The following is a 19,710-nucleotide window of genomic DNA, read 5'->3' as shown; positions in this document are numbered from 1 at the left end:
CTCCGCTCCGCGTTGTGGTCCTCACAGCCCCTTCTCCCCCGCCAACCCCGCTAAAAAAAAAAAAAAAAAAACTCCAAACCGCACACTAGAAATTAAATTTTATTTAATTAAAGTGGCGTTACATGATAAACGTGTGGTGTTCAGGAGCTTAAAAAAAACCACACCCAACAGTTACACTCATCAGGTCGAAGAAGCCGCCACGCATTTCCGAAACCCGTACGGCTTCGGTCAGAGGCGTTTCATTGCACAGGCAGGCGCAAACTGAATGTACAGAACGGCCCCCACACAGGAGTATACTACTGAAAAAACAACAAATCCCGACTGGTAAATCAGTCTTTCAAGGAAACGAGGAGTGCAAGGTGAAGAGTGAAACCAAAAATCGCAGTGTAACAGCAGGTCTCGGAGCGAGCCGTTGCCCGTTCCCATTGCGGAGCGGCTTCCGGAGGGTTTCCCTCGCTGCCACCCCGTTAGTCCCCAAATTTCTCCACCGTAGGAAAGAGGCCGGGAGCAGAAGCAGCCCAGGCACAGCATCCACCTGGAAGCTGCCGGCCTTTAAGACCCTCTGATAGGGCGTCACATTTCCCTTTCCTCTCCAAAGTCGCAGCTCACCCACTTTCTCCTGCACTTCCACCCACAGGAGCAGGCAGGCAAGCTCACAGGCTGTCCTCCGACACCAGAGGGGCCAGAGGCAATTAAATGGGGCTCAGAAACCCCTAGGGGCCCAGGAGCTCATCTGCAGCTGGAGGAAGCACAGAGGCGAGAGCAGGTGGCCTCCTGCTTCACCTCCTGTGAGGCGGCCCTGGGGCTCCCACCGCCTCACCCCCCGAGGCCCACCAGCACCTCACAGCCACAGGCAGCAGATCGAGACAGGCCAGTTTTTTATGCCTGTGACTTTCATCCAGTGCTGAAGAGATACAAAAGAAGTGGCAGAAGTCCAACACCCAGTGTGAAGACTTTGGAAAGCACGGGAGATGGTGACCCGAGACACGGCAGAGCTTGTACAAATCAAAGGAGCTGGTTGGGGAGCAACACTTCAAGGTTGCAACAAAGTGCTACTGGCTTGTCTAAATCAAGCATAAGCTACTGCTGTACTCTTAGATGATCTGATTTTGTTAAAGCTGCAGCACAAGTCTACCCTACATTTGCACGGACTAGGGCAATTAGCAGTTGCAGTGAAACACCGCTACACACTTGCCAGGCAAATGAAGCAGCACTACTGGACAGCTGTGTCCTAGTGCCCGATTACAAACCAGCTCAGTTCCTCGGCCACATATAGAGAACACCAGTCAGGAACAGCATACTTCTCCAAACGAGCTCAGCTGACAATTTCACTCTTCCTGTTGAAGAGCCTTGCCAAAGTAAAGCACACTGCAACAAAACAAGAAGCACTAATAGATTTACATGGCAATACAAGACTTTTTAAATTTAAAGATATGTTAAATTTCATACAAATCAAACTTTCAAAAATAAGTTTGCAAACTTTGGAATATGGCTATGATACAGTATATACAAATAATATAATGGTTACATTTTATTGCTAGTTTTATTATTTGGTTAAAGAATCATACAGAAGTGTATAAAAGTGTGTGGAAGGTGGTAAGAAGTACACGCTGGCTTCTTGTCCTTTTCAAGCCCAGGTTGGTTGCTTGCTTGTTTTTTAATACTGTGTTTTAAAATGTCACATCAACAAAAGCATCTGCTTACTGGGTCACATCTGCATTATCCAAATAGGATAGAAAAGCAACAGTGAAAGAAGCCTAGGCAATGGATAAAAGTTTCATTTTGCAAAATCTTTCACTGGTTTATACTTCCAGTATACAATTATTCATAAAACTATAAACATCCAGTCCAAAGTTAAATAAAACTCAACAATTATGAACAGACTTACATACATACTGATGATTCAGTGAGGTGAGTACTTTCAATTCACTAATTTTGCAGAAGACTCACAGTAAGATCAATGATATTTGCGGGCAAAGTCATCAGATTTGTCCCTGATCTGACCTGTAAGAGAATCTCTTCTGCAAAAGTCCTTTATATACATATATATATATATATATATATATATGTTTAAGGAAGAATCCCTGGGTTTTACATGCTCTGTGTTTACATTCCCTTGTATAAACACACCCAAGTTCCTCTGCAGATATGGTTAACTGGCCATGGAAACTTCACTTACACAGCATTTACCAGTAGAGAATGCTGACATGACTGCACTCTCCTAGCCTGCCTTTTATATCCTTTTATTAACAAGAACGCCTTGGTTTAGATATCAAGCAGTCACATTCACATCAGCCCAGAAAACAGCATGAAGTCCTGCTGTGGGCCCCTTCACCTGTTCACAAAATAACAGGGAGCTTTGCTCAGGGCGTAAGAGCAACACCAAGAACAAGTGGAAAAAATCAGCAGCATCAGCATCCTATTAAAAAGATCTCCAGTGACCAGTTAGCAAGATCAACAGCACTCCTCTGATCCCACCCCTGCACAGCAGATATGGGAACTATTTGGGTGCCATTCGGCAAATCACACTGCAGACTTTTACCTCTTAAACATCTGTTAAAGTTCTCCAATATTTTTATTATTATCTCAATCTCAAAAAAAAAAAAAAAAAAAAAAGAAAGAAAAAAGCAATCTGAATGCAATACAGCAAAGCTAAAAGAAAAGATGAAGTGAAAACCCAAGTGCTGGGTAGGTAATTGCTCCTGTAGACTCGTGATATAAAAACTTTTACTCTCTCTCTCTAAAAATAAGTTCTGCTATAGATGGGCATAATTTATCACTCCCACCTTCCTCTGCCTGAGTCTAAACTCATTCATGGATATTTTTAATCAAAATTAGAATTTTTGCTGAAGCTCTCAACAACCCAGTTTAGGTTCAGTCTCTCTAATAAACATGTTTACTACTAACACAGCCCAATACAAACTTCTTAAATATGCATAATTTACTCTATTTCAAATATTTACAAGCAGAAAAAAGCCCATCTTTACAAGACAGATTTCTTTCTGCTCTACATAAAGTGCAGCTCTCTAATTTAAGGCAAATTTCAGTGAAATATAAAATCATGGGTTTATTTTTGTATGTACACATTTAAATTAAAAACAAGACCTCCTTTGGAAAGGAAAAAACAACAGGCAAATTATTTCTAGTAAGTTTGGGATTTTTCTGGATTTTAACACAGTCCCAATAGTGTTCTATCTACATTAAATTAGTAAATTTCTTTTTAACAAACACAAATGAAAGTGGCAATGTGTACAGTAATTTAGCTCCAAAAGCCTGGGAAAGTGCAGACAATTTTTTCACGTTCTGTAGTTTTTTTAGCTACAGTAGCATCCATCAATATCACATTTCTAAATATATACTCTATACACCTAAAGCTAATCTCAGTTCTTGTAATGAGTATTTTTCATCTCCATCTGTATCAAACATCTTAAAGCTCTGCAATTCTTGGACTGTAGAACCAAGTAGCTTTTTAAGATCTTCATAGGATAGTTTTCCATCAGCATCTTCAGTTGCTTTTTCAAACAAATTCTGAAGATCTGCAAAGAGAATAATGACTTAAAAGTAATTTTTTGAAGTATGCAAAAATATCCTATATGTTGCTCTTCAGGTTTACTGCATTGTGTTAATATCTAATATTTAAATAATGCACCCCAAGTATGTAGCTTTCCTTCTATGTTGTCTCAAGCTGCAAGTAATAGTTTAGGAGAAAAAGCATAAACAAAGATTTTCATATTTAATTACAGTAATTCTGGGGGGAAAAAAATCCTTATTTCAAGCCCACAACTAATAGCCCACTCTGTAACCACTAACTGCATAAAGATGCAGTTGTCTTCCACAAAAGCAAGCTGTGAATGACTGTTGCTATACCAACGGAGCAGATCATATAAAGGGAAAAGTGTCTATTCATTTCCTGATGCAAAGCATTGCCCTTTTAGTAGCTGAAAAGACTGAACAGCAAGATCCAGAAGCGATTCATTCCATGCAGTTCTCTATCAAAAAAAAGCAGCCGCCACCACACACCCACACCTACTTCATTTTCCTTCAGCACTAATTCTGAATTACTCCTCCAATCTCTGTTTTAACACTTGGCACAATACTTCCATACTCAAAACACTTAAAATTCACCTTAGTGCACACTCCTCTTTAAATTCTAGCTTTTCTTTTCTTTTACAGGCTAGTGTCCATTTCCTCCTCTCCCCCTTCTCAAGTCCATGGTTCTCAAGCCTTTCAACTTTTAGCAGTACTTTCACCCGTACTTCCAGACACTACACTTACCTCCTCTTAAACATTTACACAAATTATTTAGGAAAAAAAAGGTCAGCCTAGAAAGGACAAACCTTTTATGCTTGATATTCCTGGTAAGGACAGATGTCTCAGCTCTCCATTCTTCTCTGTGTTGTCATCAGCTGACCTTGAAGTTAGCTTTGAAAGGTCTGTGGGCTTTGCTGTAGCACTTGGACTACTTCCAACTGTTGCAAAACAATTTCTATTAGTCTTACTGATTCCACAGAATTAGAGTCAACAGAAACAATAAGCCAGTAAAACTAATTAAGAGGCTTTGCATTGCAGATATAATACCGCATGGGATAAGAATGGTGTAAAATTGTTTCAGAATACAGCAGTATGTTACCCAGTCTTTACCAACAACATGAAGAACAGAAAGAAAGAAGCCTTTTTTGAGTTACACGGCTTTAATCTTTCATGCTGTACTAGGAGACATATATATGTATCTTCCAGTGTGTGTGTGTGTGTGTGTGTGTGTGTGTGTGTGTGTGTGTGTGTGTGTGCAGCGCCTGTGCCAAATAATTCCACGAGTTTGACAATTCAGCATTTAATCACTGTACGCCTTCAAACACATTTAGTTAAAAGTAATGACATATGAATCCTACTATGCACATGAAAAGCCATCTTCAATCTATTTTCATTCTATTTTAGAGCCACTACATTGCTACCACCTTAAGAATTTGGTGAAGATTAATACATTTAAGAAAACATTCTGAATTATTCACCTTCATTACATATTCTTTGAATTACACAGTGAATCTTCAGCTTTATGAATTACTAGTACATTTGATTCTTACCATTCTTTGATGCCTCAGTGGATCTGTCATTTTCTGGCTTGCTTGAGAGAGCACTGATCAGCTGAAGCTTCTCTCTTAGTTCTGATACCTGAGAATCTCTAGTTCCTGTTTCCTGCAAATGTAGAGAATATTTTTTTAAGAAGCATCCTTCACGTAAATCAGAAAGAGTTCATTTTAGAAATGTATGTACTTTTCAATGTCTTTCTTCTTTCTAGGCTGATCAAGTTTTAAGTGAGCAACAAGATAAAAAAAAACACTACATGAAGATAGACCATGTGAATTTATTCCTTGTAAAATGACAACGTAATCAGAACCTCAACCTGAAAAGGCTGAACAAATTCTAAAGAATTTAGTTATTTCTTATATCAATGAGTAAGATCTGAAAATCCATAAAACTGCGAACATTAATGTACACGGAATGAACATTTAATGCATTAATTGAACATAGTTGTTACAAACGTTCGCCTGCAGCACTGAATACATTGACAGAGGTACAGTAGCTCCTGCATCAAAGTAAACCTATCATATTCTGTATCTGGACCTCTTTTGCTGATTTTCTGAGTAGAGTCCACATTATAGTTTGAGCCAAGAACTCCCACAGTCCTCTGACCTTGACATATCTCTGTGGTCACATCAATCCGAGCCTAGAACTGACAGCGCATCCAGTTCATTCACCTGCCTTCTTTCCAGAATACAGAAGCCAATTCACAACCAACAGTGCTTACCCCCAGCCCAAGACTTGGTCATTCAGTTAATTAAGCTTGTTCACAGTAATTTTCAGTTCCTAGGCTCCACTAGCACAAAGTTTCTGTAAGTCAAATTCTGGCTGTTAGCCCCTTAGCTCCTGGCCACAGGTACAGAGGACAAAGAGGGGCTGTGCACACTTGGGCAGCACTCTCTCATTCAGTTCCTTCCCCTCACACTTTCATGCATTCCCGTGTGCTGCATGACACATCAAGGATAAATATAAACCCCACAAAATGTAGTTTTTAAAAAAATCTGAATAACCCCCCCAAGCACCATTTGCAGTGTAACCCCACAACAGTTGGGCTAGCCTGAGAGCACAACAATGGGAACCCAAAGCTGCCTGCCAGAATTCCCCATTTCATCAGGCCACAGTTTGCACTTCCTAAGAAGCCTTCAGCTGCTTGAAAGGCTATTACAACAGCAGTTCTGCCATGTTATCCTGTACAAGCAAGCCTAGGATCAATATTCCACAGACTCAGAACAGGACTTTAACCCATCACAACTTTTCTTCTGTCTTAAATCACTTCCTGTCCACAAAAGGGAGTGGACAAGCTGCCCTTCTACTCTGTACTTGAAGAACTGGACTAGTCTGCTTACAGTTTGCTCCCCAATTAATTCCCATTTAAAACGATTATAAAGACAATGACAAGATCTACTAATCCAGTGTATTTTTCCCCTTAATTTACCTTCAATTCTTTATCTGAATGAGTTTCATTATCGAGTTGATCTTCATTTTCCACATTTAGAGAGGTAGTTGCATCATTCCCCTACAGGAAAAATAGAGGGCAGAGTTTATTCGTTTGCTTACTATTTTATACAATAAATTTTTCCTTCAAATTTGGCAAGCATGATGTAGGGGAAAAAAGAGCAAGCATACTAGAAAAAATATTGTGAAAGGGTTGGTTATGTAGTTTACCATAGCAACATAAGGACGTTTCTTATTGTTAGATGTGCAGAATGTATGTTCAGAGACTGATTCCATATGGCATACAGAAAGCACTGGAAGGATCGAAAAGTGTTTTTGAATGGTCTTCAAGCACTTAAGCATTGCTGAACAATCCAAAGGCTCACCTAACTCCTCACTGGGCTTAACATACACCCTATGTGCCAAAGCGTCTTTCCCAAACATAGTTCAAGAGGTTTGTGAATCCTGTTCCATTAAGCAGCTGCCTAAGTCTTAAATGTTAGTGTATTGTACACTTTTCTGTAGCTTCTGCAGGGATTAAGAACATGTCTGATGAAAGTCATTTAATGTTACTTACAACTCCCAGCCTTTTAAAAGGAAATACTAATCCTCTCAAGTTTCACTTTGACATTTTCTTTTGCTTAGGCTTTGTAAAGCTACATATGTACCATATGGAAAGTATTCAAATTACTTGCTTGACAACCATAGACACCAAATACTTACCATACTGGTAGACAAGTTCTCTTGTTTGTCCAGCTTATTCACATCAACCAGAGAGCTTTCCAACAGCACAACCCTCTGGCTTAGATTACCAATGGCTGAATCCACATTTAGAAGCTTTATGTCATTCAACTTTTGGTACATTACTACAGTATTATTTAGCTCCTCCAAAGCTGCATGCTGAGACTGGCTTTCCTGAAATATAAAACCAGAACATACAAGTTTTCTTAACTGCTGCAGCATTCTTGCTGTTAACAAGATAGCGACTGACCCAGTTTAACAAGGCACACTTCAGACTGACTTCCCACAGAAACTGCTGAAATCATCCAACTGGAAGCTTACAAAAAGTTATTCGAGCTTTTAAAGTTTGAAACTGAGATCTTCCTCAGGGCTAACCTCTTTGCTGCTAACGTAATCAATTTAGCTGTGCCAGCAAAGAACACACAGTCCATTCATCTAGTTTTCCAGGTCAAGCTTAGTTAGTAACTACATGAATTATTTTGCTTCCCAAAGAAGCATGTACTGGGCAATTTTTAAGAGATTCACTTTTGAGGAAAATATTGATTGTATTAAATATAAATAAATGCACCAATTCCATTCCCGTCAACCACTCACACATTCATTTTTTTCTTGAAGATCTGCTTTCCATGCCTTATTACATTGAGGGTGACTCAACACATGCCACTCCCAGATTTGTTCGGATCAGCAAACACCTACCATATACCCCATTCAATATAAAGCTTTTAACATTGCAATTTACATGAGCAAAGTACACCTCTAACTTGTTTGATAGTCACTTCAGTCTTTCTACTCCTACTCAGTTAATGTGCACAAAACATACTTCCACACTGGGATACTTTCATACTTATACATACAAAGCAAAAAAACTACAGTAAAATTGTCCTTCAAATCAAGTACAAGACATTATTGGCGTCTTGGCAGAAACACTTTTGTACACTACAATGTATCAAAACATAAAGCTTCAATATCAGTGGTACTTTTACCAATACTCCTTATGCAAGGAGGAAAAATACCTGTTTGCAATCTTCTGTCTGATTTCTCTGAGTCCTTGGTGTAACAATGGAGGGAAATGAAGGCATCTGCTTTAATTCCTTCTAATGGAAGGAGCAGAAAGTTATGTACTAAATATCTGTAAAAAAAATACTAAGCTTTTAAGACCAGGCAGATCATAGCTAAGGTTATTTTGCTATAACTACTGAGCTTGTTTGTCAGGCATGCAATAATTTAACTAAAAAGAATATAATGAAGAATGATTTTTCTCTTTCAAATACTTAGGATCTAAAGTATTTTTTAAAATAAAAGCAATCCCCAAACTAGGTACTCCTCTTTATTAAAAGTATTATGATGCACATTTCTTCATTACTATGCATACCATCATACCTGCAACATTTTGTAGCACTCACTGAGGACATACTGAATCAATCAAGGTCTAACATGTTTAATAAGCATATTTACAGATAAAAATCATAAATAGAGTAATCCTGTATTGTGGTTTGACTGAAAACTTCTCTTTATTGGCTCTATTTCCATTTAGTAAGTGATAGAAGTCAGTAAAAATATAGAAAGTAGCTTCTGTTAAAGATCATCAATAATTCCTCATTCAGACCCTTAATTCTACCAGAAGTTCCACAAACTGTACCTCAACACTTTCACCATCCCCTATCCTTAAGGCAGTGTGGACAGTTACCATAAGCAGTACCCTGCATCACAAAGAACTCTGTATCTGCATAGTGGGAAGTAAGAGATTTGCATCATGAAAAGAAGCGTAACAGGTACCAATGATTTTTGACTTCAAGGAAAATATGTGCTTGATACCTTATAGCAGATGCCACGCATGGATTATGAGATTAGCTGCAATTAATGTACCAACCAGTCCCTACTCAGACTTGTGAAGTACTCTTGGCACAAGGCAGAACCTCAGGTAATTTTAAAAATTGTTTCCAGTTAGGCTGATAAACTTTAAAGCTGCAGTCCTAAATTAGCACATTTTCTTACCACATCATTTTGGAGTGTTTCTATGGATTTCTTGTATTCTTCAATTGCTGTTTGCATATTTTCAACATCATGAGAAACACTGGTTAACGTGCTACCTATGTTTGCTACGGTCTGGAAGAAAAAAGTACATATGAAATGTTAGCATTCCTCCACTGTCCTGCTTCACAGTTTCAATCTGCTAAAATATAATGCTTTGTTAGTGAAGCTGTAGGCAGACTGCTACATAAATATGCAATTGAGTTAGAATATTCAGAACTTCCTTTGCAGAAAGAACTGCAGATTATACCCATCACAGCTCAGGGCCAATAAATGAACACACACACTTTACATCTTCAGAATGAGTGAGTACATGAGTGTAAATATAAATACATAGCTTCTTTTTACTAGATAAAAAATTATTTGCTTCCTATTCCCAAAGCAATATAAACATTTTCGATAATAAAAAAAATCCTGAGATTAGGACAGTTTATTTCCTCTCTGCATGCAGTATTTATATTGAATATATGATGCTGACATTGATTTATCCTGCCTTGATAGTCTCTAAAAATGACATTGCTATTCTCCAAAAGGTTGTTGATCAGATATTCAAGCAACTACTGTCTTTTTTTTTTTTTTTTTTTAAATCAGAAAAGCCGCCTCTATCCCCTATGAAATCAGCAGCTACAGCCATAATGTTCTGTGATTACTACCCTTCCTTCACTTGTCTTCACCCATTTGAATCTTCCCTTCTGCCTTTTAGGAACTATTCTGAAATGCTGCAGTGGTGTTTTATTAGATGACAACATAGCACCTACCACAGTCAGGTTCTGTCAGTTAGGACATCCACAAACACAGTAATATACATTCATGTAATGAGACACAGCATACTCCTAATGCTTCTCACTCCATTTTTCATGCTGCATTCTATCATTAGAACAAATAACCCATGCAAAACCCAGTCTTCCTATGATCCTCTCATAGACATAAGCTCTCAAGACATCTTCTGTGATTTTGTAACTGCCCAAAGCATTTTCAAATGATATACACACACATCTTCCTCCAGCTCCTTCTTCTGCAGGTTTGAACACACATTCAACATACAGTCCCTCTGCCCTGAGGGACCTCGGGACATCTTTAGCACCTTCTATTATTTTGAGTCAAAGCCTCTGTGGGAAAGCAACTCTCTCAGTAGTACTTCAGGACTTTAATACCAGCAGGCAGCTCTGCATTTTCAGGAATACTATCCGCAGGAAAGGAGGCTTATGAAAACTCAAATTTAATTCCAACAGTAGCAGCCTATTCTTCAAAAAAGATAGGCAATTGCAAAGACTGCTGGATGCAATAGACAGTTGAACAGGACATTTTCACCAGAGCTATCAAAAGCCAGGCTACCATCTACATCCCCTGATGCTCTCCTGTGATGCGAGGCATTGCAGGATATGCACTGCCAGAGGTCAAAAAGAAGCCTGAGTCTTTGAAACTCATTACTTTGGTTAATATGAAACTTAAAAGCCATTACAATTGTGGTATTTAAACCCTGGAACAGTTTTTCTATACTCGTCATATACTTCCTGGAAGGATTCCAGCTGTTTTCATTACATCAGCCTTCCAATGTACAAGCAAAACATCACCAAGAAAGGAGTGGAAACACTGTACTTCGGCTCCACAGTAGAGACTGAAATAAACTCAAATTTTGTAACGCTATATTCAAAGTCTTTGATTTTTCTGAAATGTAACCAAAGATGGATTTATTTCAACACAAAATAAAGTCTGCTTAGCAGATCACTGTAAGCTGATACTTACCGGCCCTAAAACTGCATTGTCTTGACAATACTATATTAAAGGCAGCAAGAAAAATGACACCAAGGTGTTCCTTTTGCATATATATATGTATATACATATAAAAAGTAGATGCAGGTTCTGGACTGTAAGTACTACCTTAAGACTTGCTTCAGAAATGACACTGTAAAAATCCAGCGTGCTCATAACAGTAAATTAGAAATTTAGAAAAGAGCTTCATATTCCTTTCCAAAAAAGTCCTAGTGGTCTGACTGGCCAAACCACACTAATTACTTAGCATAATACATGTCAACTAACCTGTTGATACATATGAATTTTGTAGCAATAGGAAATGAGGATAACTGGAAATTCATAAAAGCTACCAACAGGATTGGACTGCTTTTAGGTATTAGCACAACAAATATTTTTTGCTAAATAACTGTCATAGTAGACCTGGAAATGTTTTAACAAGCCCATCTTTCTACTGAGATAAAGAGGCCAGCTTTTTCACAAAGAAAGCATTTTCAAAGACAGACAAAGAAAGTCTGTCTCAGGTAAGACAGACAGTAAGACACCATTAACAGAAGTCACTTTATAAGTGAGCCTGGGTCACCCATTTGGCCTATCTTTCAAGAGATTATCAAAAACAAATGTACTACAATTTACATTGAAATATGCTCTGCAAGAAGAGACCAAAAAGCTTTTAATCATTTTTAGAAAAAGTTCAAAACAGACTAGTCTTAAAAATAAAAGAACAGTTGAAGTATTTTGAAATGGTAAAATGCAGACTATTCTAGTTTTGAGGATCATCATCACACTGACAACTGTTAATATAAAAACACATACATAACTGATATTCTGATTACTGTACTATATCCTAGACGCATTATAATTATCTTTATTGTGTACACACTGAATACTAAACACCAAACAAGTTCCTACATTACTGTTCCAGGCACGATACTCCTAATTTAGACTTCTACATTCTTCAAAAAAACCTCAGTCAAACATGGGACTACACTGCACAAGTTCAGAATGTTTTCCAAAAAACCCAAACAGTTTCCATTTCTGTTAAAACAAACAAAAAACAAAACCTAAACATAATACCTATTTACATTCAGGATTATTAAATTGCAGACAGACTTTCTGCAAGGGTTTCATATGTTACTGGGAAGATTAGTGATCTGAAGGAAAGGAACTAGAAAGATCAGCTCCCGGATGAAGATGTGACAATATAATGCAATCAGAAACACAGACCTCTCCAAACAGGGAGAACCAAGGTCTTTGAGTTTTCTATCTGCCATAAGTTATTGTAGGATCATACAAAATATATGAACCACAATAAAAAAAAAAAAAAGAGAGAGAGAAGCAAATATTTTGCATAGGAACTTCAGGGAACTTTCGTTACCGCTGCCCTCAATAGCTTAGCACTACAGAATGCATTTAAGAATAGCCCATTCACATTACTTGCCTTCTGGAGTTTCTCTACTGTGACAGGAAGAATAATCAAATCAGAAGCAGATTTGATGTTGGTTTTGAGATGATTTACTGTTGAGGTCAATAGTGATACCTAAAATCAAAGGAATATTTGGAATTAGTCAACAGTTCTGACTCTTGACTTTCCCAATACTAATGACTTAACTGGTAACATAAAAACAGAAGATACAAGAAAAAAAATCATATATATACACACACATACACAACACTTTTTAAGTCAGAAGTCTTACTTAGACTATGACATTAGAAATCAGTTCTGCCTCTTGCAACTGGAGCACATTTATTTTTGCCTTCCCCAAAACTGCATAAAAAGGTGTGAAAGCCCTTCCTTTTCAAAAAGGTATCCATTTTACATTCATCTCCTTGTACAGCTGTTACCCAAGAAAGATTTTAAAGAAGTGCAAGAGCCTTCACATGAAGGAAACAGTCACTGAGTTCTGTATTTGGCAATTACACCTGCTCAGCGAAAGCCAGTAAAGCCATGCAACTTCTCTAGCTGAGTGAAGGGCAAATAAAGTACATGGATCACTCAAACTCTTTACTACAGAAGTGGAATAGCAAGAATCTTGGTATAATGGCTTAGCTCAACTTCTGTCAAGTATTTTACATAGATCACAGGTTATTCAGAGTGTCTTTAAGGTCATTTGTTCATCCCAATCAAGAGGCTGTCAATTAAATCATAAACAGCTACAAGTTGGTCATTAATTGCTAAAGCTATCACTAAAATCAGCTTGAGTAATGAGTAATTGAAACAAATGAAGGAGAGTCATTTCTTCTCACATTTGACAACCTTGAAGCAGAATGAATAAAACTCACTTTCTTTGGGGAAGGGATAGTTGTTTCCCAAGCTGTGGAAAGGCATGATCCTTGCATAAGGATCAACAACAAGCCAACCCAGACCAGCTGGCCTGTAGAGTCTTTAGTTCCACATGTGCATATTGGCTGAACTCAATTCCCAGCATTACATCTCAACAACTCACAGAAAATAGTAACTATTTTTTGTTCCTCAGAAAAGCTGGCTCAGACTGTAACCAGACCCTGAAGTAACTGAGGGCCTGCAAGAACCATGTGCCAAGTGTCTTTAACATCCAGGTGCAAACAATAACATTTTGCAAGTCCTACTAAGCACATAAATATCTCTGGATAGTGCATATTGTCACATGCAAAAGAAAACAATTGCTGTGTTCAAATTTTCAAATATACTTATGCACTCCATTAAGCACCTAATCACCCCTGTACTAAAAACACCTAAAATACTGTTAAATACTCTTGCATATAAATACTCTTAAAATTTTAACACAAAGCACTAACACCAAGCAGGTTTTTTTTCAGCAGGGTGTTTTTTTTGGTTGATTGGTTTTGTTGGGTTTTTTGTCTCTGTTCCTCCCTCCCTTCTGACACAACTGACAGTCGGCAGCTCTCAACTTCTATCCTCCAAGGCAAGGACTTCAAGAGTGTCTTGCTGGATGTTCTGTTTGAAGCATGAACAAATACACCATCTGAGGAAATAGCTTTGTTAGGTGGCTTAGTTCCATCACAGTAGACAGAGCTACAACTGACACCAGCTGAGGTTGAAATGGACCTTTGGATATCATTTGGTGCAACCCTTTGCTCAAGTAGGGTCACCTACTGCAGGTTGCCCAGGACTGTGCCAGACAAGACTCCAGCCTCTCAGGGCAACTTGTTCCAGTACTCAATCACCCTCACAGTAAAAAAAGTCTTTTCTTACACTTCAACAGAACTTCCTGTGTTTCCCCCTTGCCCTGTCACCGGGCACTACTGGGCTCTGTCTTCTTTAGGCCCTCCCTTCAGATGCTTATACACATTGACAAGATCTGCCCCTCTCCCCAGCCTTCTCTTCTCTAAGCAAAACAATTCCAGTGCTCTCAGCCTTTTATCATACGACAGATGTTCCCTTAACCATATTCTTAGCCTTCGCTGGGCTCACTCCAGTAGCCCTCCCACCTTCTTGTACTACAGAGTCCAGCACTGGATCCAGCATTCCAGATGTAGCCTCACCAGGACCCAAGAGAAGGGAAGGATCACCTCCCTCAACCTGCTGCCAACACTCTTCCTTCTAACTCAGATTCTCCGAGTATGTATTAAGAGAATCCATATACACAAGACATCAGTTATTTCATTTGTAGCACCATGAACTTTCACTGACTCCTGCAACTTCTTTCCACATTCATGAAATGTTTGCAGATACTCTCCTCAAAGCTGAAATTTCAAATATCAGAAAAGTACAGAACTTAAAGTTGTAAAAGAACTTTAAATTCTGCCTTAAACCTTCTCACCAGTTCCTTAATTTCTCCTCTTTGCAGTCAGGCTCCAGTGCAACCAAATGTTCTACTTTTTTTGTTTTGTTAATAGTGAGACTAAAAACCACATTTTAAATTTGAAAAAAAAGTTTAGCTTATGTTTGCAGAAGTCCTTAGACAAATTGGCACTACTTTTAATGAAAAAGTACATAAGTTTTTGTGTTAGGTTTACATTTTATATGAACAAGTAAATTTGAAATGAATATTTTGCATTTTTCAAAATCAGACACTGATTCCTCTCACCTGTTTATTGATCTCTGTAATATTTATCCAAATTTTATTTAGTCCTAGCTCTCCAGTCTCAATTTGTTCTAGCTGCTTTTGCTTCTGCAGCAAATCTTCATTCAGTTTAGGAATTTCCTGGAATGATGTCTTTTGATTAGATTCCACTAAAAAAATAAGAAATGAAAAGTCCAGCTAAGCAATGCTGAAGAGGCAATCGACTTTACAAGCAGCAACATCTACATATCTATAACAGTCAAAGATGACAACAACAGCCTACTGCCTATTCTGAAGATGACTGGAACAGCACCTCTTTTTTGCTCTAAGAAGCATTAATATTTGTAGAGACTGTACTAAATTTAACACTTTGAAAGTTATGCATGATAGTAATCACTCTGGTAACCCTCAGTGGCTATTTAGTGCAGTTTTTCCGCATTACTTCCACCGACGGACATGAAACAGTAATGGAATTATAAGTAAGAACTGCCAACAGTACCAGGGCAAAGGCAGCATGTGAAGTGAACCTTTATGCCCTTTTCAAGCCTACAAAGGGGTTGCTGACCATGAAGTGAATTCCAAACAGATTAGGGTGATTACAGTTCTTCCATGTGACAAAGAGAACTGACTTACTCTCAGAAACACTGTGCAAGCTTACGCACTAACACTTGCTGGTAAAACAAATCAATAAACAAGTCCCTTGGAAATAAAGTCAGTTAATACTATGAAAGTGGTAAATAGGTAGCTCAAAACAATTCAAGCAAGCCTCAGCAATACAGCTCTTCCAGGTCAGCAGCAACAAAGCTATTTAGTTGCAAGTGCTATTAGGCAATCCTAAACCCCAGGGTTTGGGAGGAAATCACTCAGTAAAGGTTTTGAGATGGAGATGAAAGGATTCTCCAAAATCTGCAACTCCAACCTACGATGCAACACTGGAATGCTCCAGAACATACTGCCGTTTTTCAGACCCCAGAGCACCAACAGCAGCAACATGATACACATCTGGCAGCTGCCTGCACAATGTACCATGTGTAACCCATAGAAAAACCCATAGGAACCCAAGGGAATACCTTTAGGAGTGGTTTAGGCCTGTGAAATGGATGTCCATATAGACATAACTAGAAATATGCATCTTCAAAACCACATTTCACTTTTTCTTTAATTAAGCAAGTTCTGTAAAGCATTTCCAGGTATTATAGCTCAAAATTCAAACTCTTCTGTCAAAGGACAACCTTGAAAAAACTATTAACAAGGTGCATTTTATCCAAAACAGACTGAGAGCTTATTTTGTATTTGTGTACCTTCTACACAAGCAGTTCACACTGAATCTGATGGCTTCTCCTCAGATTCCAGAGCCTTGTACACAAAACATCTTTCATTAGGCCACTCTCATTGTGCATTTCAGTAACCTACTTAGAGTTTCCTACTGTACTTGGAAAGTTCATTACAAAATGCTTTCTGAGCAATACTACTAAAAACTGATTGGAAACACCAAATAGTATTTCCCCCTTTACTACAGATGCAAGTAAGTCTTCCTTTAAAAAAGAAAAAGCTCTCATACCATACTTGATTTGTTCTAAGCATAGCAGAACACAAAGAAATACTGACAAGGTAAACTATTTTTATGATTCAAAGGCTTTAGATGAAGATTAAGAGGAATTTTTTTTTCCAAACCTGCCATAGGACAGACTGATCAGGGTGCCTTAATTTCCCCCTCCACCCATCTGCTTCCCTTAAGCAGGAGGTTATATTTTGGAACCAGGTTATTCTCGTTGTATGGGTTTGTTTTTTTTTTTTTTTTTCTTGTTTTGTTTACTGGTATGTCTCAATGCAGTTCCAGCTCAGCTTCCAGGCACTGCTATTACAGTGACAAGGAAATATGGGACTATTTCATCATTATCTGAAGGATTAAATTCACTGTTTTTCTATCACCGTTCTTAAGGAGAAGACAGGCCATTTGTAACTGCTGGACAGTAAGCTCAAAGTGAACAACTGCTTTAATAAAGAGGTCTGTGTAGAACAGGAATGATGCAACTTAACTACACCAAAGCCAACTAATGTCATCATGCAAAACCCTTACTGCCAGTACATACTATTGCTTTAAGTAGACAGGTCCATGAAGACCAACAGCTAGCTTGTCCAGAACAAGGCAGAAACTGTTACTGTAGAGCAGAGCTGTTCAGTATGGTCAGAAGCACAATGGAGTGCTTGTAGCCGAAGGCATCTTCCAGAACTGGTAGACTCCAGACTTCAAGAGTTTGGTATTACTGCACGTAAAAGCACATCTACCAGCAATGCTTTTTCTCACTTCTAATCAGCAAGAAGATTCTGCCTTGGCAGACAGATTAGCTACCAGTTACTCATCGCCTCTCACCAACACTACGTACCTTAACAGGACACCCTAGACACCAACAGTAAAGAACATCTAAACATACTTCCTCAACATCGCATTCTATCACAAGCAAATCAAGTCTTCTCATCTTCAGCCCTAGCTTCCTCATGATTTTAAATATCAATTTCAAGGGCTCTGATCATATTTTTAAGGGTTTTTTTTCCAAGTTCTGATCACAAAAATTCTAAGATGAACCTACAGGACAAAAGCTGCAGTGAACAATGATGTTCCTTGGGAAAAATGTAACTAGTTGACCTTCTTGAAGTGGGTAGAGAGTGAATTCCTAGGCCTCACTACTTTCTGCTCTATTTAGACACCTCTTCAGTTTACCCTTGCATTTTTCAATATACAGCATTTTAAATACTACTAAAATAAGGCACACTGAAACATCATCTCTCCAGAGGTGAAGCATAGAGAACCAAGTGCACGTTACATGCAAATTTTACTGTTTGTTATACTTCAGCACTACAGTGACAGTTATGGTATTGAAATTTAACATGCACAGAGAAAACCTGAGACCAACAAGCAGAATGTTTCACATAAATTCTACACTTTGTATCATATACAATACATTACACAAAAGTGAAAAATGGGTTGATGCTAGTAAGACTACACACATTAGGAATATGCATAGAAACAGTATTCAAATTACAACTATCTGTGGGCACGCATTGGAAGTTTTTAAACTATTGCTGTGTTGTTAACTTTACAGTGAAGCAGCAAAATTCTGTAGGCTGCTTTTAATGAACGACTAGTACTTTTTCAAGTAGTAGCTCCCTTTGGAAGATGGCATTCCCAAGCCCGAAGTCAGGAATTACATACAAGTAATCACAGGTCCACCTACCCTAGTGTTCTTACCCCTCCTCAGGAAGTACAGGCAGGCAAGCACATCTGATACTTGCTTTAGATTCTCCCAGCCTCCAAGCAATTTTGTTTCAAAGAACTCCTGATGTCAGGAGTACTTTGTCTGCTTAGTATTTCCACTATCTGAATAAACACATAGGCAACTAAAGCTCTTCATAATGCCCAAAGCAAAACTGAAATGTTATAGTTACATTTATACTTACTAGTTCGAAACTTTTCCTTTATTGCATCCAGATCTTCTTTGAGAGCTACCTGCATCCAGACTAAGCCAACACAAGCGACCACACAAGCAGCAAGAATGACAAAAGCACATAATGGATAACAGAATTTGCAGCATCGTAGATATTCTCCCCTGGGTAAAACAAAAATAGTGGTTTGTGAATATTCAATAGTATCTGCAAAAGTTTTGTTTTAAACGCTGGTCAGTCTAACTAAGGAACAGCACACACACTTTGGCTGACAAAGTCTAATAAAGAGTTTTGCCAAGAATAAATAAGTCTATATCGTGAAAATAGAACTACCACTCTCTGTACAGCCCACCCTCGGGAAAAACAGCCAGCATATCTGAGAGAGCAGCTGTCAGGTTTCTCTTACTAAGGTTTCCTATTCTGCTAACGCAAACCGGAACATCGGCCCGAGAGCCTGGAAGGCGGCTTGAAGGGAGCGCACTGCCCCGACGCTACAGCCCGTCCCTTCCCACCACCGCACCCCGCGAAAGCCCAATCGTCCCGGCCGCACGCCCGCTCCCAGCCGTCCTCCGAGGGCCATTAACGCCGCTGTCCCTGAACCGGGAAGCTTCTCCCCGGGCCGAAGCACGTTACTCGGCGCTCGCGGCGACAGCGGCGCCCCGGCCGCGCTCACCGGGCGAAGCGGCCCCGCGCCCCGGGCGCCGCGAACTCGTCCTCCTCGGAGCTCGACTCGGAGTCGGAGGCGGGCGGCTCGGTGCGCAGCAGCCGGTGGCCCGAGCCCTTCTTGGCGGGCTTCTTCCTGCGGCCGTCGGCGGCGAGGCCGATGAGGGCGTTCAGCTCCTTGCGCTTCTTCATCCTCTTGTGCGGCGTGGGCGGCGGCGCGGCCGGCGGCTGGCTCCCGGCTCCCCCCGCCGCCGCCGCCGCCGCGCCCCGGCTCGCCAGCGTGCGGCCGCCGCTCGCCGGCTCCGCCGCGGCTGCGGGCGCTCAGCGGGGCCGCGGCCGCTGCCTCCCCGGCGGCGACACGCCCGGCGCCGCCGCCGCCCGCCCCGCCCGCGCCATGGCTGCTCCCTCCGCCGCCCGCCCCGCCCCGCCCCGCCTCCCACCTGCCAGCAAGCGGCGCCCCCATTGGCCGCCGCGCCCCGCCGGGCCTTTTAAAGGGCCAGGCGCCCCCTCCGCCCCCCGCCCGCGGCCGCTGCGGAGTGGGCGAGGGGCGGGAGAGGCT

General features: G+C 40.0%; 1 protein-coding gene across 3 annotated transcripts; it reads right to left on the bottom strand.

The window, feature by feature from the left end:
- Nucleotides 1-81: 81 nt before the first annotated feature.
- Nucleotides 82-19,405, bottom strand: EFCAB14 (EF-hand calcium binding domain 14). 3 transcript variants are annotated; one of them, XM_062581670.1, is made up of 11 exons: nt 19,162-19,405; nt 18,504-18,652; nt 15,069-15,214; nt 12,479-12,577; nt 9,250-9,360; nt 8,268-8,348; nt 7,237-7,428; nt 6,515-6,595; nt 5,082-5,193; nt 4,338-4,469; nt 82-3,536 (listed from the first exon to the last, which is right to left on the bottom strand). In XM_062581670.1, the coding sequence occupies exons 1-11, from the start codon at nt 19,341-19,343 to the stop codon at nt 3,361-3,363; spliced, it is 1,461 nt and encodes a 486-aa protein (XP_062437654.1). In that variant the 5' UTR covers nt 19,344-19,405; the 3' UTR covers nt 82-3,360. The 3 variants fall into 3 exon arrangements, with proteins under 3 accessions (XP_062437654.1, XP_062437655.1, XP_062437656.1); XM_062581671.1 differs by having other exon boundaries at nt 8,268-8,345; XM_062581672.1 differs by lacking the exon at nt 8,268-8,348.
- Between the last annotated feature and the right edge of the window lie 305 nt (nt 19,406-19,710).

This window comes from Rhea pennata, chromosome 8 (assembly GCF_028389875.1).
Source record: "Rhea pennata isolate bPtePen1 chromosome 8, bPtePen1.pri, whole genome shotgun sequence".
Lineage (NCBI taxonomy): Eukaryota > Metazoa > Chordata > Aves > Rheiformes > Rheidae > Rhea > Rhea pennata.
Note: the sequence above shows the minus strand (reverse complement) of the source record. Positions and strands in the feature narration are given on the sequence as shown.